The 17437-nt window shown below is 27.7% G+C and overlaps 1 protein-coding gene across 1 annotated transcript in view; it reads left to right on the plus strand.

The window, feature by feature from the left end:
• The first annotated feature begins 34 nt into the window (after positions 1-34).
• The window catches only part of Tsc1 (tuberous sclerosis 1 protein hamartin), a 35075-nt gene continuing 17672 nt past the window's right edge, over positions 35-17437 (plus strand). Inside the window, exons 1-9 of the mRNA XM_043040296.3 lie at positions 35-166; positions 5774-5915; positions 7840-7943; positions 9625-9777; positions 9928-10072; positions 10837-11003; positions 12216-12289; positions 13825-13961; positions 15167-15349. Of these exons, the coding sequence (XP_042896230.1) occupies positions 5774-5915; positions 7840-7943; positions 9625-9777; positions 9928-10072; positions 10837-11003; positions 12216-12289; positions 13825-13961; positions 15167-15349 (1105 nt within the window). The 5' untranslated portion in view covers positions 35-166. The remainder of the gene's footprint in view (positions 167-5773; positions 5916-7839; positions 7944-9624; positions 9778-9927; positions 10073-10836; positions 11004-12215; positions 12290-13824; positions 13962-15166; positions 15350-17437) is intronic.

A 17437-nucleotide genomic window follows, 5' to 3' on the forward strand; every position in this document is an offset into this window, starting at 1 on the left:
ATTTTATTTATAACTAATGTAGTTTCGTTGAGATGGCAATATGCACAAATCAACTAAATGAGTAGAAAAGAAAATATTACTTTTCTTTTCTGCCTCTCTACTATAAGTGTTGCTGCAGTTTCTTTCATTCCTTTTAATTTTTATGGAGTTGTTCTGAATTGTCACGGTAAAATAATTATGTAATTCACTAAAGAAACAGTTAATTTAAATGCTATTTGTTTAAACAACGTTGATATTCAATGGCTAAGTTGTGAAAAGTTAGATAAATAAACAATGTTTGTTATTATTTATGTTTCAGAAATTTGAACTTTTACTACTTCTGAAATAATTAGCTGTGTTTATTAATGATGTATTTTTTTAAAATTAATGTTATGTTTCGAAATTATTTTGGTAATTTTTTGTAGCTGACTGTGTTAATTAATATTTTATTATCAAAGACGATTGTGTTAAAAACTTAGATTGATAAAAAAAAGACGTTTTATATTTTGAATAATTATCGTTTTTGTTGTCTAATCAAAAGTGTTAGATTTGCATTTTACAGTTAATGAGTTTTTAATAACTTTTTGCTTTACGAAAAGATTCTAATAAGAATATAAAATGAGAATATAAAAATTCTTATATGTATCTAGAGCAATGAGAAAGTTATTGTATTTATTTGCTTTTTTTTCTGATGAAGGCAAAACTAATCTATGAGCATACTCATTTTTATTATTTTGTGAAGTGTGATTTTTCTTTAAGGGGGGGGGGAGTATATCAATCTATTGATTGGTATCTAGAATTTAAAATTTTATGTAATTTTGATAATTTTATTGCCTTTTTCATGTATCTAGCTAATAATTTATCGATCATTTATTACTTATTACTGATAATGAATTAGAATAATCTGTGTTTTTGAAATCCGGATTTAGTGGAATAATAAACAGAAATTGTTATTGCAAAGTTATAGGCCCAGACAAACATGTACCCATCTATCTCAATCAAGCTGTTGAACCAGGGTCTTTCACAATGTCAGCACAGTGCCCTAATCACTGTGTCAACGCATTTCAAAATTACAGTACATTTTACTTTGAAATTTAGCTTACAAATTTTGGATGTGGAATAATTTGTTGACAAAAACATTAATATAAATCTAATTTCTGTCTATTTTACACTCAAAAAAAGTTCAAAATTAATAGTAACATATAACAGCACCTATTACTTCTAATTAATCCTTGGATTTTTAATAATCATTTGATTCTAAAGACTTATTGGAATTTAAGCCAATTGAATTAAAAAACTCGTGTACTTGGTCACTAATTTTTCTGATTTTCTTTGGCTTATAGGTTATAAGAATATGATTTTCTTAATTATTATCTAAAGACTTTAAGTTTTTAATTTGAAACTATTCATCTACTTAAATAAAATTAAGGATTTAAATCATAGTTATCAAATTTTAAATTAAAAATGCAGCAAATATGTTTTTCAAAATGTTTGAAAATTATTAGGAATATTTTTGGTATAGGACCGTTATCAATGAAATGCTATTACCGAAAACAAATATAAAACCCATAGATAAAGAAATTAAAATTAGAGGATCCCATCTATGTCTCAGTGAAAGTGTGATTTCCCAGTGAGACTGTGATAACGGTAGAGTTAGTAATATCACCTACAACTGGACACCAGATGGAAATCGCCTGAGAGGATGCCCGAAACTGATGTGGCGCAGAATGATGGAGAAAAAGGAATAAGGTTGGGTGGACCAGTTGGTAGGAAGCAAGAGTTACCACGTGGCTGAATCGCTGTGATATTGTTGCAGAACGTTGAAGTTTTTAGAGAAGATTTTTTCTTTGGGGACTAAAGAAATTTGGTATCTTTTCTGCAAATTTTTTTTTTATCCATATTTATATTCGAAAGATGCGTTTCTCGCTTATCAAAGGGGAAAGAGATGCTCATGATTTTTCCTATTCTCATATGAGAATAGGAAAAATCATAATTACTTCATTGGGAATTGTTTACTTCATTATGAAAAACATTATTACAGTGTTGTTACATTGTTTACTTCATTATGACAGTGACTGGCTTAAGCTAAAATTTAATATCAGTAATATATTTTTTAAAAAAATGAAATCACAAAAGCTTAAAAAATGTTTCTTTCATTTTTTTAAAGAGCACCTTATTTTACATTTTAATAAAATTTGACTGTGATTGCGGATTTTTTTACAAATTAAAATTTGTAGTAAAATAATGCCCCTCTTTTTTTTCTTGGTTTGTTTGTAATAAAATCGATTCTATATTTTCAATATATTACGCACATGAAAATATCAAATCATGCATTTGAGTCTTCACGACTTGTGTTGATTCCATCGTAAATATATGTAGTGTTTTGATTATCTTTTTGAGCAATTATTGTAACAAATTTTTACTTGTTTTTTTTTTGGAAATCCATATGCCTTTTATTGCTCAGTTATTAATATTTACATGATTTTTATAAAAAAGTCTGATATTATTACGGAACCTGAAGTTCGAATTGCGGATTCAATAAATAACTTTCTAACAAGCTAGATTTTCACAGATATCCTCGTTAATCCATACGGTGTTTTAATTTTTTTTTTATAGCTATTGCTTTGAATTTTGACATTTTCCTATAAAATTTTTTTTATTATACATAGAACTTAAATCACTTATTTGATTATTTACTTATAATCTGACGAATGCATTGTTTAATTGGCTGTTTGTTTCTAGTGTTACCAAATTCACCGGGTTTTGTAAAATTCCGGTTATTTTTCAGTTAATATTATGTCTACACTTAAAATTTCAATCATGCTTTTAATTAAACACTTTTTAACACGCTCAAATTATGCCAATAACATCGTAAATCAATGAAGTATTTCGATTGTGTTTTTGTCAGTTATTGATATTGATTTTCACATGATTTTTAAATATATCGATTAATTTCTGACAATATAAGAAATTTGAATATTTAGTTTTTAATGCAATGATTCTATCGATATTTTTTTCGACAGCAACCTAAACTCGCATTACACACACATTTAGTAACCCATTTTTCAAGAGTCCAATCGGCTTAATTTTTCCTCCAAGCTTTTTTTCATTAGTTACTGATACGGATTTCACGATTCTTTTTTCCCCCTCTTTTTTTATGTGATGATTTATGAAAAATGGAATAATTAGTGTGTTCCACCTCCCTTCCAAAATGCGGGAATATCCCCATAATATTGAAATAAAGAATGTTACATATTCAATGAAAATAATTATATACAATTTTATTTTATCTGAATAGGCTTTTTTTGTAAATACAACACTTTTGCAACTTTAAGTTAATAACATGTACATTTGTTATTATTTAAAGTATCGTGCAAAAAAATATTAGTGCAAGAGAGGTTTGTCGCAGAAATCCCGAAAAAATTCTGCCATGGGGGACTGCGGCTAACAGGGAAAAGTAAAGAATAAAACTGAGAGCCTTATATACCATAGAGCATGAAAAGAGATGATCAAACTTGATTTAGTTGAATTTAATTTTTTTTATTAGGCTGTTAGTTTCTATTGATGTATTATTCTCGTGGAGTTTTGCATTACACAAGTAATACAGTACTAGATCCCAGATCTGTACATTTATCCATTTACCAAAAGCATCTATTTTCTGGACACTTTTTATCAATCATGATTTACTTATAATTTTTTTTTCTTCAAAAAAATGAAATCTTTTTTTTCTTTATGTTTGAATTAAAGAAAAATCAACTTTCATAAGAAAAATAAACTGTGAATATTAATGAAGCTCAATATTAAAAGTGTTAGAAAAGAATATGAGCAGGTAATCTTTAATATGTAATTAAGTTACACTTAAATATTTCCATAAAAAAATTCTACTCAAATCTGTTACTTGTTTTATATGTTTTTATTAAATCAGATTATTTTACTTGTTTTATCATACATTTACTGATTATCATCTTTGCTATTTCTTTGCATCAAATTAAAAAAAAAAAAAAGGGAGGAAAATGTTTCTTTATTCATCTAAAGGAAATTTCAAACTATTGCTTGCACATTTTATTTGTTTTTATGTGCATAGGGTGACCCGGGGTAATTCACGATCACTCTGTTTCTAGGGTAAATAATGATCACCTAAGTTTTATTTTTAAAAAAATTATTTTTTTTAAAATTTGAGATATGGACAGGAATGCTTGTAAACTTTACTAAAGTATAACTACATTTACTTAATAATAATTTTTTATTTAATCTAACAAAATAAGTATCTTTTAAAATGCTTTCTGCATTTTCCATTTCAAAGATGGGTTTCAAAATGTGCACATTTCTGCAGAGATCTCCCCCTTCTCTTAATAATAAATATTTTGAGTTACTTTCTTTTTCTTTGATATAAAAATAGTGTAAGCTTTTGTTTCATTGTCTCACATCTACTGTAAACATTATAATTGATTATAGGAAATTATATCAAATTTTGCCCCCTACAGATGGGGTAATTATTGATCACTGGGGTAATTCCTGATCATTTTCATTTCTTCTTATAAATAGTATAAAGAATAGCTAATAAATAGTTAATTGTCCTTTCTTAAATAACAGTTCATATTTATTAAGTGGAACAACTATAAAATCCATTTTAACTATAATCACAAAATTTGTTTTTAACTGTATATAAGACAAATGTGTTCTGATATACACCATTTCTAGCTTGTCTTACCTTTCTTCTATCTTAATTTTATGTGTGTTCATTGTTAGAATAATTTTTAAGTTGATAAATTAACCTAATATAAATATGGTGAGAAATTATAAGCCAGAAAAGGATACTAAGCTTCTAGAAAGCAAAAATAGCAAATTTCTTTTAATGATTGAAAATGAAAATTTCAGTGTGAGAGCTGCTGCCACAGCTGAAGTGTTAATTCCTACTTTTAAATAAACATTTTAATAGCTGCTTAAAAATATCTTTTTGGTTCATTTGTTTGATCTTAATGTCTTATTTGTTAATTACCATTGTATAATTATTTTTAAACAGCCCATTTACTATAAAAACTGGTGATCTGTAATTACCCCAGAAATGATCAGGAATTACCACAAAAATGATCAAGAGAAGGGGTAATTCCTGATCACTAAAAATTTAAAATCTTTTAAATTCTATTTAGACTTTCAAACAAAAGAAGGTAGCATAGAACTCATCTCATATAGCCTCAAATTTCCAGTAAATATTAAAATTCTATCTTGAATAGTTTTTTCACAAAATAGATGTTTGCATTTTTTGATCAGGAATTACCCCAGGTCACCCTATATTTTATCATATTAAACATTCTTTAGTTAATTGATGATCAATCAATCTCTAAGAAAATGTTGTATGATATTAATGTTAATTATTTGTTATTTTTTATTGAATTATGCATATTTCGACTTGTTTATCTTAAAAACCTATTGTTCCTAAAAATCCATTTTCAAAATTCCATTAATTCCAAATATGGGACATTTTGCTGTATTTATCTTTACATAACTTCTCCACATAGTAAACCTATGTTATGCGTCTTCTACGTTATAAGAAAGGGACATTCTTCAAATTTGGCTCTACGGTATTAGAGGATTAACACATTTTTATTGCCATGAGAATTTTTAAGCATCCTTTTAAAATTTAATATCATTGTATTGGTCTTTTATACAAAATATTCATTCTATTCAAATAAATTGCTAGAATAGAATATTTTCAAACGTTTAAAATTTCTCTATCTTTAAAATGTAATTTATTTTCCTTTTTTTAATTAAAAAAATTCTTGTTTATTTACAGATGCCTCAGTGGAAAGAGAAGAATGAAAAAGCAGGATATAATAATCCTGAAAGTTTTTCAGAGCTATTAATTCTCCTGGAATCTAATGATTCAGATACTGTTAATTCATTGAAGGAAGTGATTCGGAATACTCTCTACAGCAGTAAGACTATTTATATTATTTGGTAGCAGTATGACTATTTAGTTTTCTTTATATTCTTTTATTTAGTAAGCCTTTATCTTATTTCTTCTCTTAAAAAATTTTGATTTTATGTTTCATGAGAAGCAATCTTCCCTTTTAATAAATACTGTAATAATTCATATTTAGTTAATTATAATAATTTTTAAGCATAGATTATATATCAAATATATTTATTTATACTTAAGAAATAAACAGCCCTTATCCTGATATTACTTAAGTATGTGTAGGCCAGGATAGCGTGGTCTGTAGGGCGTTGGGCCCATGTCCGAGAGTTCATGGGTTCGAACCCCGCCGACCGAAGACTCTCCATGTAGTAAAGTGACTGATGCACATTAAATCTGTCGAGTCGCAAAAGTCCTCCATGTTCCCATAACAAATCAATACCTGAGGGGGTACTGGATTGGAGATCGATTGTTCTCTGATTCAGGTCAAAATTACGATCTGTGGCTGTATGAATGGGTCCGACGTATGGTGTGGCAGAAGTCGAATTCTTGGCCATAAATGACGCCACTACAAAACAAGAAATGCACATTCTGCCTTAAATTTGCTCGGTTTCACCAAGCAGGCTTGCCCATATGGCAAGTGGCATTAGAAACAACAACTTAAGTATGTGATTGCTTGAATCAAATTGTAGTTCAGTAAAATCTGTGTCTATTGACTACCACTTCACGTGCATCGTGGTTTACCTTAGTGATTACCTTCGAAAAGTCGTCCACAAATTGAAAGGGTGACTCATTGTCAGATCATGCTGTTTTCCTATTTCTATATTTCTTATGTTTGGTGAGTCAGTCTTATTGATGCATGTTATTTAAATTTTTTTAACATGATTTTCCAATACATAAAAAAGAATGAGGTTAAGCTTACCCCTGACCTTCTAGTTTTTATCATAGGACATTAAACTAATTTAGTTTTTGCAGTTGGTTTCAACATGAATGTCAAAATATCTGAGTCATTTCACCTTAAGGAGATATTCCCAGAAATTCTTTTATGCAGATATGATCATATCAGTATGCCGTGAAATTTTTATTTAATTGTGTTAATGACTGAAGTTAATTTTAAAATCTTTACTTAAATATTGGATTTAACATTTGCATATTTTTCTGTTACCCAAAGCTCTGTTAATCTGTAAATGAGTTTTTGATAATTTAAAATAATTTTTATCTTAGAAATATAGTTTATACACTATAAAATAATTTTTTTTAAATGTTATTTAAAGCATTTTTGATATTAAAACAATCTTATTCCTGCATTCTAAAGATGGGGGAGCTAATAATTTTCAAATGGAGACTTACCTGATTTAATCTAAATTTCTGTTATTACTTTGGAAATTTTTTTCTGAAAGCAAACTTAAAAGTTGGTACATGAATTGTCAAGCTATTATTCTATTGATATTTTGAAAGGTTTATAAAAATAAAACTTTCAGCAGAATTCTTTTTCTCAATTTTATTTATCATTATTTATTTATTTATCGTAGGATCATAATAAATAAATTTAATGTAAACAATAAATAATAAAATATTCACAATAAGTCATAAGAAATAAAGTAAATTCTTATTTTCAACTAATTCTTTCTAATAATCTTATATATTTATATTTTCTACTTAATTAATTAGATATTTATTTTTGTAGCATAACATTGATTTGTAAGCAATAACAATATGATCAGCAATAAAATTAATTATTACATTTGAAAATATAACCATTTAATAAAAATTTTCTGAAAATTTTAAAAATTATTAAGCATTGGAAAGATACGAATTAAATTTTTAAAAAAATATTTAAGATAGTGTTTAACTTTTTTTTAAAAAATGGTTTATTATTTGAGATTTCAATATTATTTAAACATTTCAAGTTATAATAACTCATTGGATATTGTAATTTTTAGATAAGGATTCTAAACTTCTGAACAGTTTGATTGAATTTTATGTTGCTACTCAATCTGAAAGTGCATTCGATGTTCTTCTACATGTGAGAGAACCTCATGATAAGGTATTTATTTTCTTATGCATTTATAATTTTCTTTTCATTTGAACTATGAGTAAGCCCAATAAAACTTTTTACATTTGTTATAGAACCTGAAATATCTTAAGTTATGATTATGAATTTGAAGACGATTATTTCTTGTAATGTGACATTTTATTGAATATATTAAATTTTTTGAGAGGCATTACTATAATTAAAGAATGAAATAACATGCAGTCAAGTAGGAAATTTAAGAATCATTTGTGAATTTTTAATTATGCAATTTATTCTTTATCTTGTAATTTTAAATTGAAGCAAACTGTATATGATATAGTATCTGTAGGTTAAAGTTAAAATAGTAGTTTCTTGTTGAAAGAATTTATGTATATATCTATACATACAGTAAAACCTCGATTAAGCGGCCATTCTTGGGACCGAAAAATTGTCCGTTTATGAGAGTTGTCCGTTTACGGGATGGGTACCCTAATGACGAAGTTTAACACCATAAATTGTTTTTTGAATATTTTCGAAGATGTAGAAATAATTGAATAATCTACAATAACTATTTGCAAGCATATTTATTTTAACTTTAAAAAAGAAATTCTATACGGAAAAAGCATATGAAAAACTTTGATAATGATACATAATTCTAGATGTAGCTACAGAAAAATGAATATAATTTTCCTATTAGCACAGATATTCAAGTTAGTCATATGATACCAAATAGGAGCTTTTAGTCCTGAGTTGGTTTCAATTATTAGGTTTACATCCCCTAACACCTACCCATCACTTTATAGGATATGTGATGAATACCTTCTTGAAAGTAAACCTCCCACGATGCTCAGAAAAGAAAACAATGCATACATGTAAAGCATGAGGACCTATGGAGTTGATTATAGACAATTGATATCTATCAAGTGTCTGAATAAATGTTTCATTTATATAAAGAACTCAAAGATTATATTTCTGTTCTCTCTTTTTACCACAGCTTTGTTAAATACAGTCTTCAAATTGATAAGAAAATGACAAACTTTCAGTGCGGAAGAAGCATTTAAGACATCGTTTGAAATTGTGGGGTCTCTTATACTGCGTTTTACGACGCAGGATAAGAGACCCCACAATTTCTGATGCCGCTGCCCGAATTATTTCACAAGAACAGTATCATTTTCTCTCCTTTCTTAACAAAGATAAGGCAAGGTGACAGGAGAGAAATTAATTCTTTATTAATGAAATTTCTTAAAAATATATTTAGTTATGGAGAAGGCAAAAAATTTACACCTTTTAAAAATGGTGAAAAGTTTTATATTTTTTTCTTACAATTTAAAGCAGAAATAGTTTTTTTTTTTTAATTTAGAAAAACAAGTGTCCGGTATGAAGAGATAAAAAAAAAGTTTCAAGGCAAAAATTACTGTCCGGTTACGCGAGTGTCCACTTTGCGGAGAATATACATAATGGTTTATTTATCGAAAATTCACAGGAAATTAAAAATGTGTCCATATTGAGAGGCGTCAGTTTTACAGGAGTGTCCATAACAGGAGGTTTCACTGTATATATAAATTTTTGGAAGAGTTATTGCTTTTCCTCGGGTCAGGTATATATTTGGGTAAAAACTTTTCCTCCATAATTCTGGTATGTTTCTTGTGTATTATTTGTATTATCTACTTTTTCAAGTGAATTTCTGTTGCATTTTTTTTCTCTCCATTTATAGCACATCTTTGAAAAAATCAATGATATGATAAAGAATGAAGCCACAAGATATAGTGCTTTACAACTTCTTGGAAGAATTGTTTTCAAACAGCCTACTTGGTTGCACAAAATCTCCAGTCAGCGTTTAATGCAGACCTTGTTGAACATGTTAAAAGTATAGATTTTATTTCTCACCTATTGTAATGTAGTACAAAATTTTTGAATGTAGTGTTTTTAATTTTTTGTTTAACTATTGCTTTAATGGATTAATTACTTATTGTTATGTATAATTATTTTTTAAATGTTTTTCTTAATTTTAATCTAGACTGACTCTAATTCTCCAAACTTGCTAAGTGGTCTTTTTATCGTCATTTGTATCCTACCGTTGATACCCCACCAATTTGGACCAATGCTACCCGATACTTTTGATGTGTTTTCAAGACTAGCAGCATGGAATATTAAGAAACCAAGTAAGCCTATTCTTTATTTTTAGCATCATTCTCTTTCGAGTATCTACGTAGATAAGGAGGCGTGATTCAAATTGGAGACAGGAACTTTTACAAGATTCTGAAACTTGTGTTCAAAAAATAAAACAGTTAGTTTTTTAATTTTTTTAAAAAAGTTTTTGATTAAAAATATTTTGCTAAGATATTCAAGGGTTGCCCAAATGAAAAGTAGACTCTCAGAATAACGTTAAATACAGTGATAACATTATCACCATTTAGAGTTATGAAGGAAAGCCGTTAGATCAAGATACACATTGTATATCGCCCATTGTAAAGCAGAAGACGTAGTTATAAAATCAAATCTGTGTGAATTTGAATAAAATTTAACAACAGTATTAACTAAATCCGTGTTTTCCTCTTTCACTATGATTGTTGATCAAATGAAAACAACATTACTGTTTAGTTCATACTGTACCATTTTTGAAATCTTATTCAGAGGAATTTCTTCTCTAATGCAGAGTTAATCAATGTTCATGATTATTAAATGTAGTTGTATAATAAATTTTTATAAATTATTTAAAAATAAAATTTTTTGTGGCGATTAAATTTCTGCTTTTAAACATTGTGAAATAATGAAAATTAAACATACACTTTTTACTTTCTAAGTAGTACTTTTTATAAATTGGCTTGTTACATAAAACTTTATTATTCTGTGCTTTAGGGATGGTTTTTATCTTTATTTATTGCTTCGTCTTAAAGTCTATAACATTTGTAATAAATTTTTCTAGGCACCTTATCAGAAATATTGAATATGCATCTTCAAACGGGGGTTTATTCTCTTTTTCATCGCTTATATGGAATGTACCCATGTAACTTCCTTGCTTATCTTCGCTCATTCTATGGAGGAAAAGACTGCACTAAGGATAATTTTGAAGTTTTTATCCAAGTTATTAAGGTAATTTATTTATTTTGAATTCTTTGTAATAGTTTTTGAATTATCTTGTTCCTTCTGTATAAGTCTTTTTTTTTTTTTAATACTAATTTAAATTGGTTGCTGTGATTAATAAGCAATCATTGTTGTTATAATTCTACAGATAATTTTCTAAATTGTTTTGGAATATCACCCTTGTATTTTAATTTGTTAAATCACTTATTCATTTTAACTAGTGTTTTTAGTAATATTTTGTCTATTAAAAGATTAGCATTAAAATATGTAAAAGAAAAATATTCTACATATTGATTCAGAGTATCGCAACACAGAATTTAGGTATTTAAAATAAAACTCTTATTTTATTAATAAATCTCTACTCTTATTTTGATATAAAAGTGAGCCAAAAGACAAAAACTAATTTCGTTTTCACTTCAGGCAAATTTTGAATGTGAATTATGGGAGTTAGGGTACTTTGAAATTTATTTGATATTTCAACACATGACGCAAAGATGGCATGAATATACTATCATGCATTTACCTCAAAATTTGAGCTTGGTTGGCTTTTATTTTGAGTGCCTCGATTTTTTAGGAATCTAAAGTGAACAAGAAATTTCAGAACAAAAACTCAAACTTACAGAAAAATGTTCATCAAAATTTCACATAGACAAAGTAGCATAAAAAAGATTCAATAAGTAACTAATAGTATAGTAATTAAAACTCTTTTTTTTTGTAGCATTTTGTACATACAGAATTTTGTTTTAAAGCCAGGCCTCTGGTAAACCTCATATTGGATGATCAGGCATTTATTTTATATAATAGTTACATTCTATATAAGAATCCTGTCACCTTTTTTCAATTTTCTGCGAAATTTACTACATTTCTCTAATTTTAGTTCGCCGTAAGCTTCCTAATTTAGTTCAGATCCAATTCTGACTGAATATATATTTTCAATGAATATAATAAGTACAAATGTTAACTTCTTTTACTAAGGACTTATTCTGTACTTGTATAGATTGTATTAATTTATTATTATTTTTTTGAAAACTGGAATAATATTTTATTATGTTTAAAAAGCAAATTTTATAACTTTTTCTTTAGTGTAAGTTCAAATCTGTTTGAAACTAAAGTGAATACGCCTTTTTAACAGATTTGTTAATGATTTTCTGATTGATTACCTGTTATATATTTTTTAATTTTTAGGATATTTCATGAATTATTTGTTTTATTTTTCTATAGCCTATGCTTGAACGAGTAAGACTGCATCCTTTGCTTGTAACTGCATCAAAAGAAACTGAACTTAGTGTTAGCAGGTGAATAATTCTACTAATATATTGAAATATATAATTTTAAAAATATACCTTTTAGGCTTTCTTCTTGTCAATTCATTTCATATTTTTTAATTAAGTGGAAAGATATTCACCCACTGATTTATTTTCATGACAATATGTGTTTACTTATAATAGATTGTTATTTCCAATGTTTATATGGTTCTCATATTTGACTTAAAAGAAGCCACATTTATATCTCGACCAATATAAGTAAGATTATCTAAAATATATTAATATCTTTGCTCAATAGAATACCTTTGTTCAATAAGATACATTTGTTCAATAAGATAAGATATCTTTGTTCAATAAGATAAGATACCTTTGTTCAATGAAAAACCTTTGTTCCATAAAATATGAAATAAAAAAATTTTTATGAGATAAATTTTAAATTACCTTTTAATAGTTGCAACGCAACTAACAGTAAATAGCACTTACAGAATGATTAATAGAAAAAGTAGGATTGCAGTAAATTTTACTCTTTGTGAATGTGCAACTTAATGACACTCTCAACACATTTGGTTAGATCTCAACCTTAAAAAAGTGGTACTAGAATAATGTGGATAGAGTAAGAAAACCTAGATACAATTAGCTAAATTAAGTGTCACTTTTTTTTATTCAACATTATCCCCTAACAAAGTAGTGTAGCAAAATTAATTACAGAGTGTCCAAAATTATAATTTTGACAAAAGAATTGGTGATACATAAAAATTTTAAGTTTCTTCTTTGGAAGCGGAAAAACTTTTAGTTGATTTCCTCGAAGAGAATGCAACTCTGAATCAGATACATTTTTCTGGTAATTTTAGTTGTAAATTAATGTAAAATCTGTCAGAAACTGCAACTGCTTTTGAAACTGTTGCAGTTTTAATTATTTTATATTTAAAGAAATGTGAATTGCTGTAATACTATATTGTTTTGAAAACTTGACTGTTGGGTAGTATTTGTAATAATCAAGACATTAATCAGTTTGATGCTCATCTCCAGATATTAAATATTCAATAATTAGTTAATAGAAGATATTTTTTATTTAAAGTTTTTAATCTTTTTGCTAAATAATAAAAAACTTTTCAGTGTAAAAAATTTATTTACTGTTCCCTGTGCTTTAATCAAATATCAATTCAGTTGTAAATTTTGCTTAAACTATGATGATTTATTGTATTTTAAAAAAGCAACCAAAAAATTTTTTTCTGACATTACTTTAAACACAAACTTTTCTTTTGCATCTCAGTGCTGATGATTGTACTTGTTTGTAGTACACAATCAGTTGTTGTCTATTAAGCTCTTTATTTGCACATTTCATATATTTTTGGAATAGTTAATGGTTCTAACTATATCAACATGAAACTCATAATTTTAAGAATATAATTTATTTTTACAAAAATTTATTATAGTTATATCTGTCCCCAAATACTTATGTTGGTATAAAAATTGAAAATAGGCTTCTGTCAAGTTTATTTTTAGTTGCATGTAATTTTTTAATGCATTATTTAAATGTTAATCATTAATTAAAATGTGTTTAGATGGAAAAGAATGGCATACCATGACATTGTAGTTGAATGTGCTTCTATTTCTCTGGATTCAATTGAAGGATGCTATGAAAATTTCAGAAATGCTTCTTTGTCTGTTTCATCCCAAACTGAAAACCTCTCAACCAATGGTTTGTTGATATATTTTACTTAAATATATTTGTTTAAATTTTGTTATTTATGTAAATTGTCAAAAACATCTTTATAAGTTCATGAAAATATTTAACGTGCCACTATCTATTTATTACTTTTTATGTCGTTGAATTGTACTTATATAGTATATGATACCATTTTATAGGGCATTTGCATTATCATTTGAAGCTAACTTATTAGTTTAAATTTAACAACTTTCATAGGAAAGTTAATATTTAAACATTTATAATATTGCTATAATACTTTCTGGTCTTACAAAATTAATTATAGAAATCTGCATGCTTTCCCACTAAATTATTATGTATGAATATGGAATTTAAACAAAGTATCTATGCATGTTTAGAAATCAATTATGAATTTTTTATGTAGATTTTTTGTTTTCAGCTTCTTGTTTAATTGCTATATTAACCTTCATAGTTGGTTTAGAAATTTAAAGTCAATTTTTTAAACATTAAATTTTTTTTCATTCTGTTATCTATTGTAAAAATTATATATTATTGAGAAACAAGAGCAGTATGTCATGGTCAGAATACCTTGTAGAATGTGAGTAGTTCTAGCATTAATTTAAATCAGAGGTTTAAAGATTTTGGTGTAAATCTATAGTTTATAGCATTCTTGTTGAATGGGCAATATTCATTGGATTTTTAATATCTGATTTGTATTTTTTTTTTCAAATTTCTAAAATACTGAGTGAATTAATCTTCACTTACACCAAACATCAAAAGGTTGTTTGATTTTATATGAAATTTATATTAAAGAAAAGAAGAATTACATTATGTTGAGCAAATAAAACTACTTTTAACAATATTTACATGATTCTAATTAGAATTCGTCCTACACAAAGTCACCCCAGATGAAAATTTCTTTAATTCCCATAATTAATTTAATCACTATTAAATTGCATATTTATTTTTAATAAATAATTTGACAACACTGTCCTTCATCTTGAACTTCTTTTTATCTTCCGGTTGTTTTATCTTTTCCACACACTGAGCATAACTATAGTAGAGCATATTTTTGATAACTAAGGTTTTTCAAAATGCCAACTAATTTAAATGTAGCTGTAGTTGAAAGTTTTATCAATATAAAGAGTGGATAAAAGAAATTTTAATTACTGAAAAATTATTCTCTTTCTCCCCCTCCTAATATATATTATTAGTGATAATTTATATGATTTTTTTAGATGGTTTTAGTAGTATAAACTATTCTTCCTTGAGCAATTCTTCTGTGATTGTTGAAGCCACTCCTGCTTTAAATGAAAATATCCAACCAGATCAAGAGCAGATTTGGTCACCATCTCAAATATGTGAAGAATCTTCATTTTCTTATTCCTCTAGCAACTTGTCACTTCCTCCTGTTGCCAAAGGTAAAATTAGTTCTATATGGTTATTTACTTTTTTTAATATACATATAGCTGTTAAAAAAATTTATTTTTCTCATTAGTTTAGTATATTGTTGAAAACTGTAAACAGTTCTGTTTTTCAAATATTTAAAAGTTTGTATCTGCAGTGTTTTCTAATTTGCAGCTCTATTAAATTAAAAAATAAGTTTTTTCCATGTTCTTTATTATTAAAGCTTCTTATATTGATTATGAAAATTATCATTATGTTATTCATTATATATGTTTTATTCATATACACTCATGAACAAAAATATTAGCGCACCAAGAAGGAGTCGTCAAAACGAAAAGAAATTTTTCATACGTAATGACTACTTTGATCTAAGTAAGTGATTAGAAAAATCAAAGAAAAAGGATAATTTATTTTAGAGAAAAAGGCGAAAGAACGGAGGAGTTAATACCCCGTTGAACCCCCTCTAGCGCAAATGCACGATGCGATACGATCGGGTACTGAGGCATACAAGTTCTGTATGATGTCTTGAGGCATTTTGTTCCGTATTTGCTGTAACCTTGCCTCTAGTTCGTTCAAACTCGTGGGATGCCCAACTTGCCGTCCCAAATGATCCCAGATATGCTCGATTGGAGACAAATCTGGGGATCGAGCAGGCCAAGGAAGGGTAGTAACTGTACAGAGACAGTCTTGTGACACCCTTGCCGTATGAGGCCGAGCATTGTCTTGTTGAAAAATTGCTCCTGGGAGCCGTTGCATGAATGGCAACACATATGGTTGCTGGATTTCATGGACATACCGCTGGGCTGTCATGGTGCCACGGAACAATACTAGGGGTGACCATGTATTGTAGGCAATGGCACCCCATGCAATCACACCAGCTGTGGGAGCGGTGTGTCGCTGTACAGCAAAGGCAGGATTGAGGTGTTCACCACGGGGTCTCCACACATGAACACGATTGTCATCACTGCTGAGATTGAATTTGGATACGTCGCTAAAGACGACCTGGTTCTTTTCTGCATCAGTCCAGTGTCCTCGTGCATGGCAAAACTCCAAACGGAGGCGTCGATGGGTGGGCGCAATTATTTCTGGGTGTGCTAATTTTTTTTTCCATGAGTGTATAAACTCAATGATTAAAATTGATAGCATGGGAGAGCCCTGTCACTAAATTAGTACTCCTTAAGTTATCTTGAACCACATGTTATTTTGTATATAGTTACTCTTTTAAAACCTGTTTTTGTAAAACTAAATAATTTAAAACATATGTTGATTGAAATAAAAAGTGTGTTTTGTTATCAAAATTAATGGAGAGAATGTGCAATGATGCCAATGGTGCTTTATTTTGATAATGTTTTAATGGATATCAAATTTAGTAATATAGGTAAAAAGGTGCCTACTTTAGATACTGTGGTAATATGTCTGTTACGGCTTCTGAAAAGGAATAAGTACAGGAAAATTGAGTGATTGTGGTAAATGACTATCATAAGTTGACCTGTAGCAACAGCACCATGCCAAATAATGCTGAATACAATTGATGGGATGAACATCTAAAAGCAGTTTTTGGTTAATTTAATATCATTAAGCTCCTGGGGTAAGGGCAACAATAATAATAAATAAATAAATAAAAATTGGAATTATTTTAACTATTAATTTTTCAGTTCATGTCTTTCAGTTTTATGCATGATTTTATAGCACTGATTAATAATCACTGATAATGATTAAGCACTGATTTAACAATCATTTACATTTTGTCACTCCATATAAAGAATGAGTATTCAGTCTGTTAAATGAAACACATTTGCAATGCTTTGTCAAAGTCATGTTATATTTTTGCCTCTAATTTTCATTTTTTATTTTGACAGAGATAACTTGCAGTAAACAAAACAAATTTCAGTATTTTTTTCATAATCAAATTAATCATCACAATTTAAAAATTAAAGATATGAAATAGTCAAACAGATAAAATGTTGCAAATAGAGAATAATTTTTGCTTGCTTGATACACTTTACTGTATAAAGCTATTATTAATCTGATAAGCTTTATTTGTTATGTGTTGATTTAAAATCTGATATCTGAGTTGGAATTACTTGGGAGAAAAAAAGTTT

This window comes from Parasteatoda tepidariorum, chromosome 9, assembly GCF_982258835.1.
Source record: "Parasteatoda tepidariorum strain Cologne lab strain chromosome 9, Ptep-v5.0, whole genome shotgun sequence".
Classification (NCBI taxonomy): domain Eukaryota; kingdom Metazoa; phylum Arthropoda; class Arachnida; order Araneae; family Theridiidae; genus Parasteatoda; species Parasteatoda tepidariorum.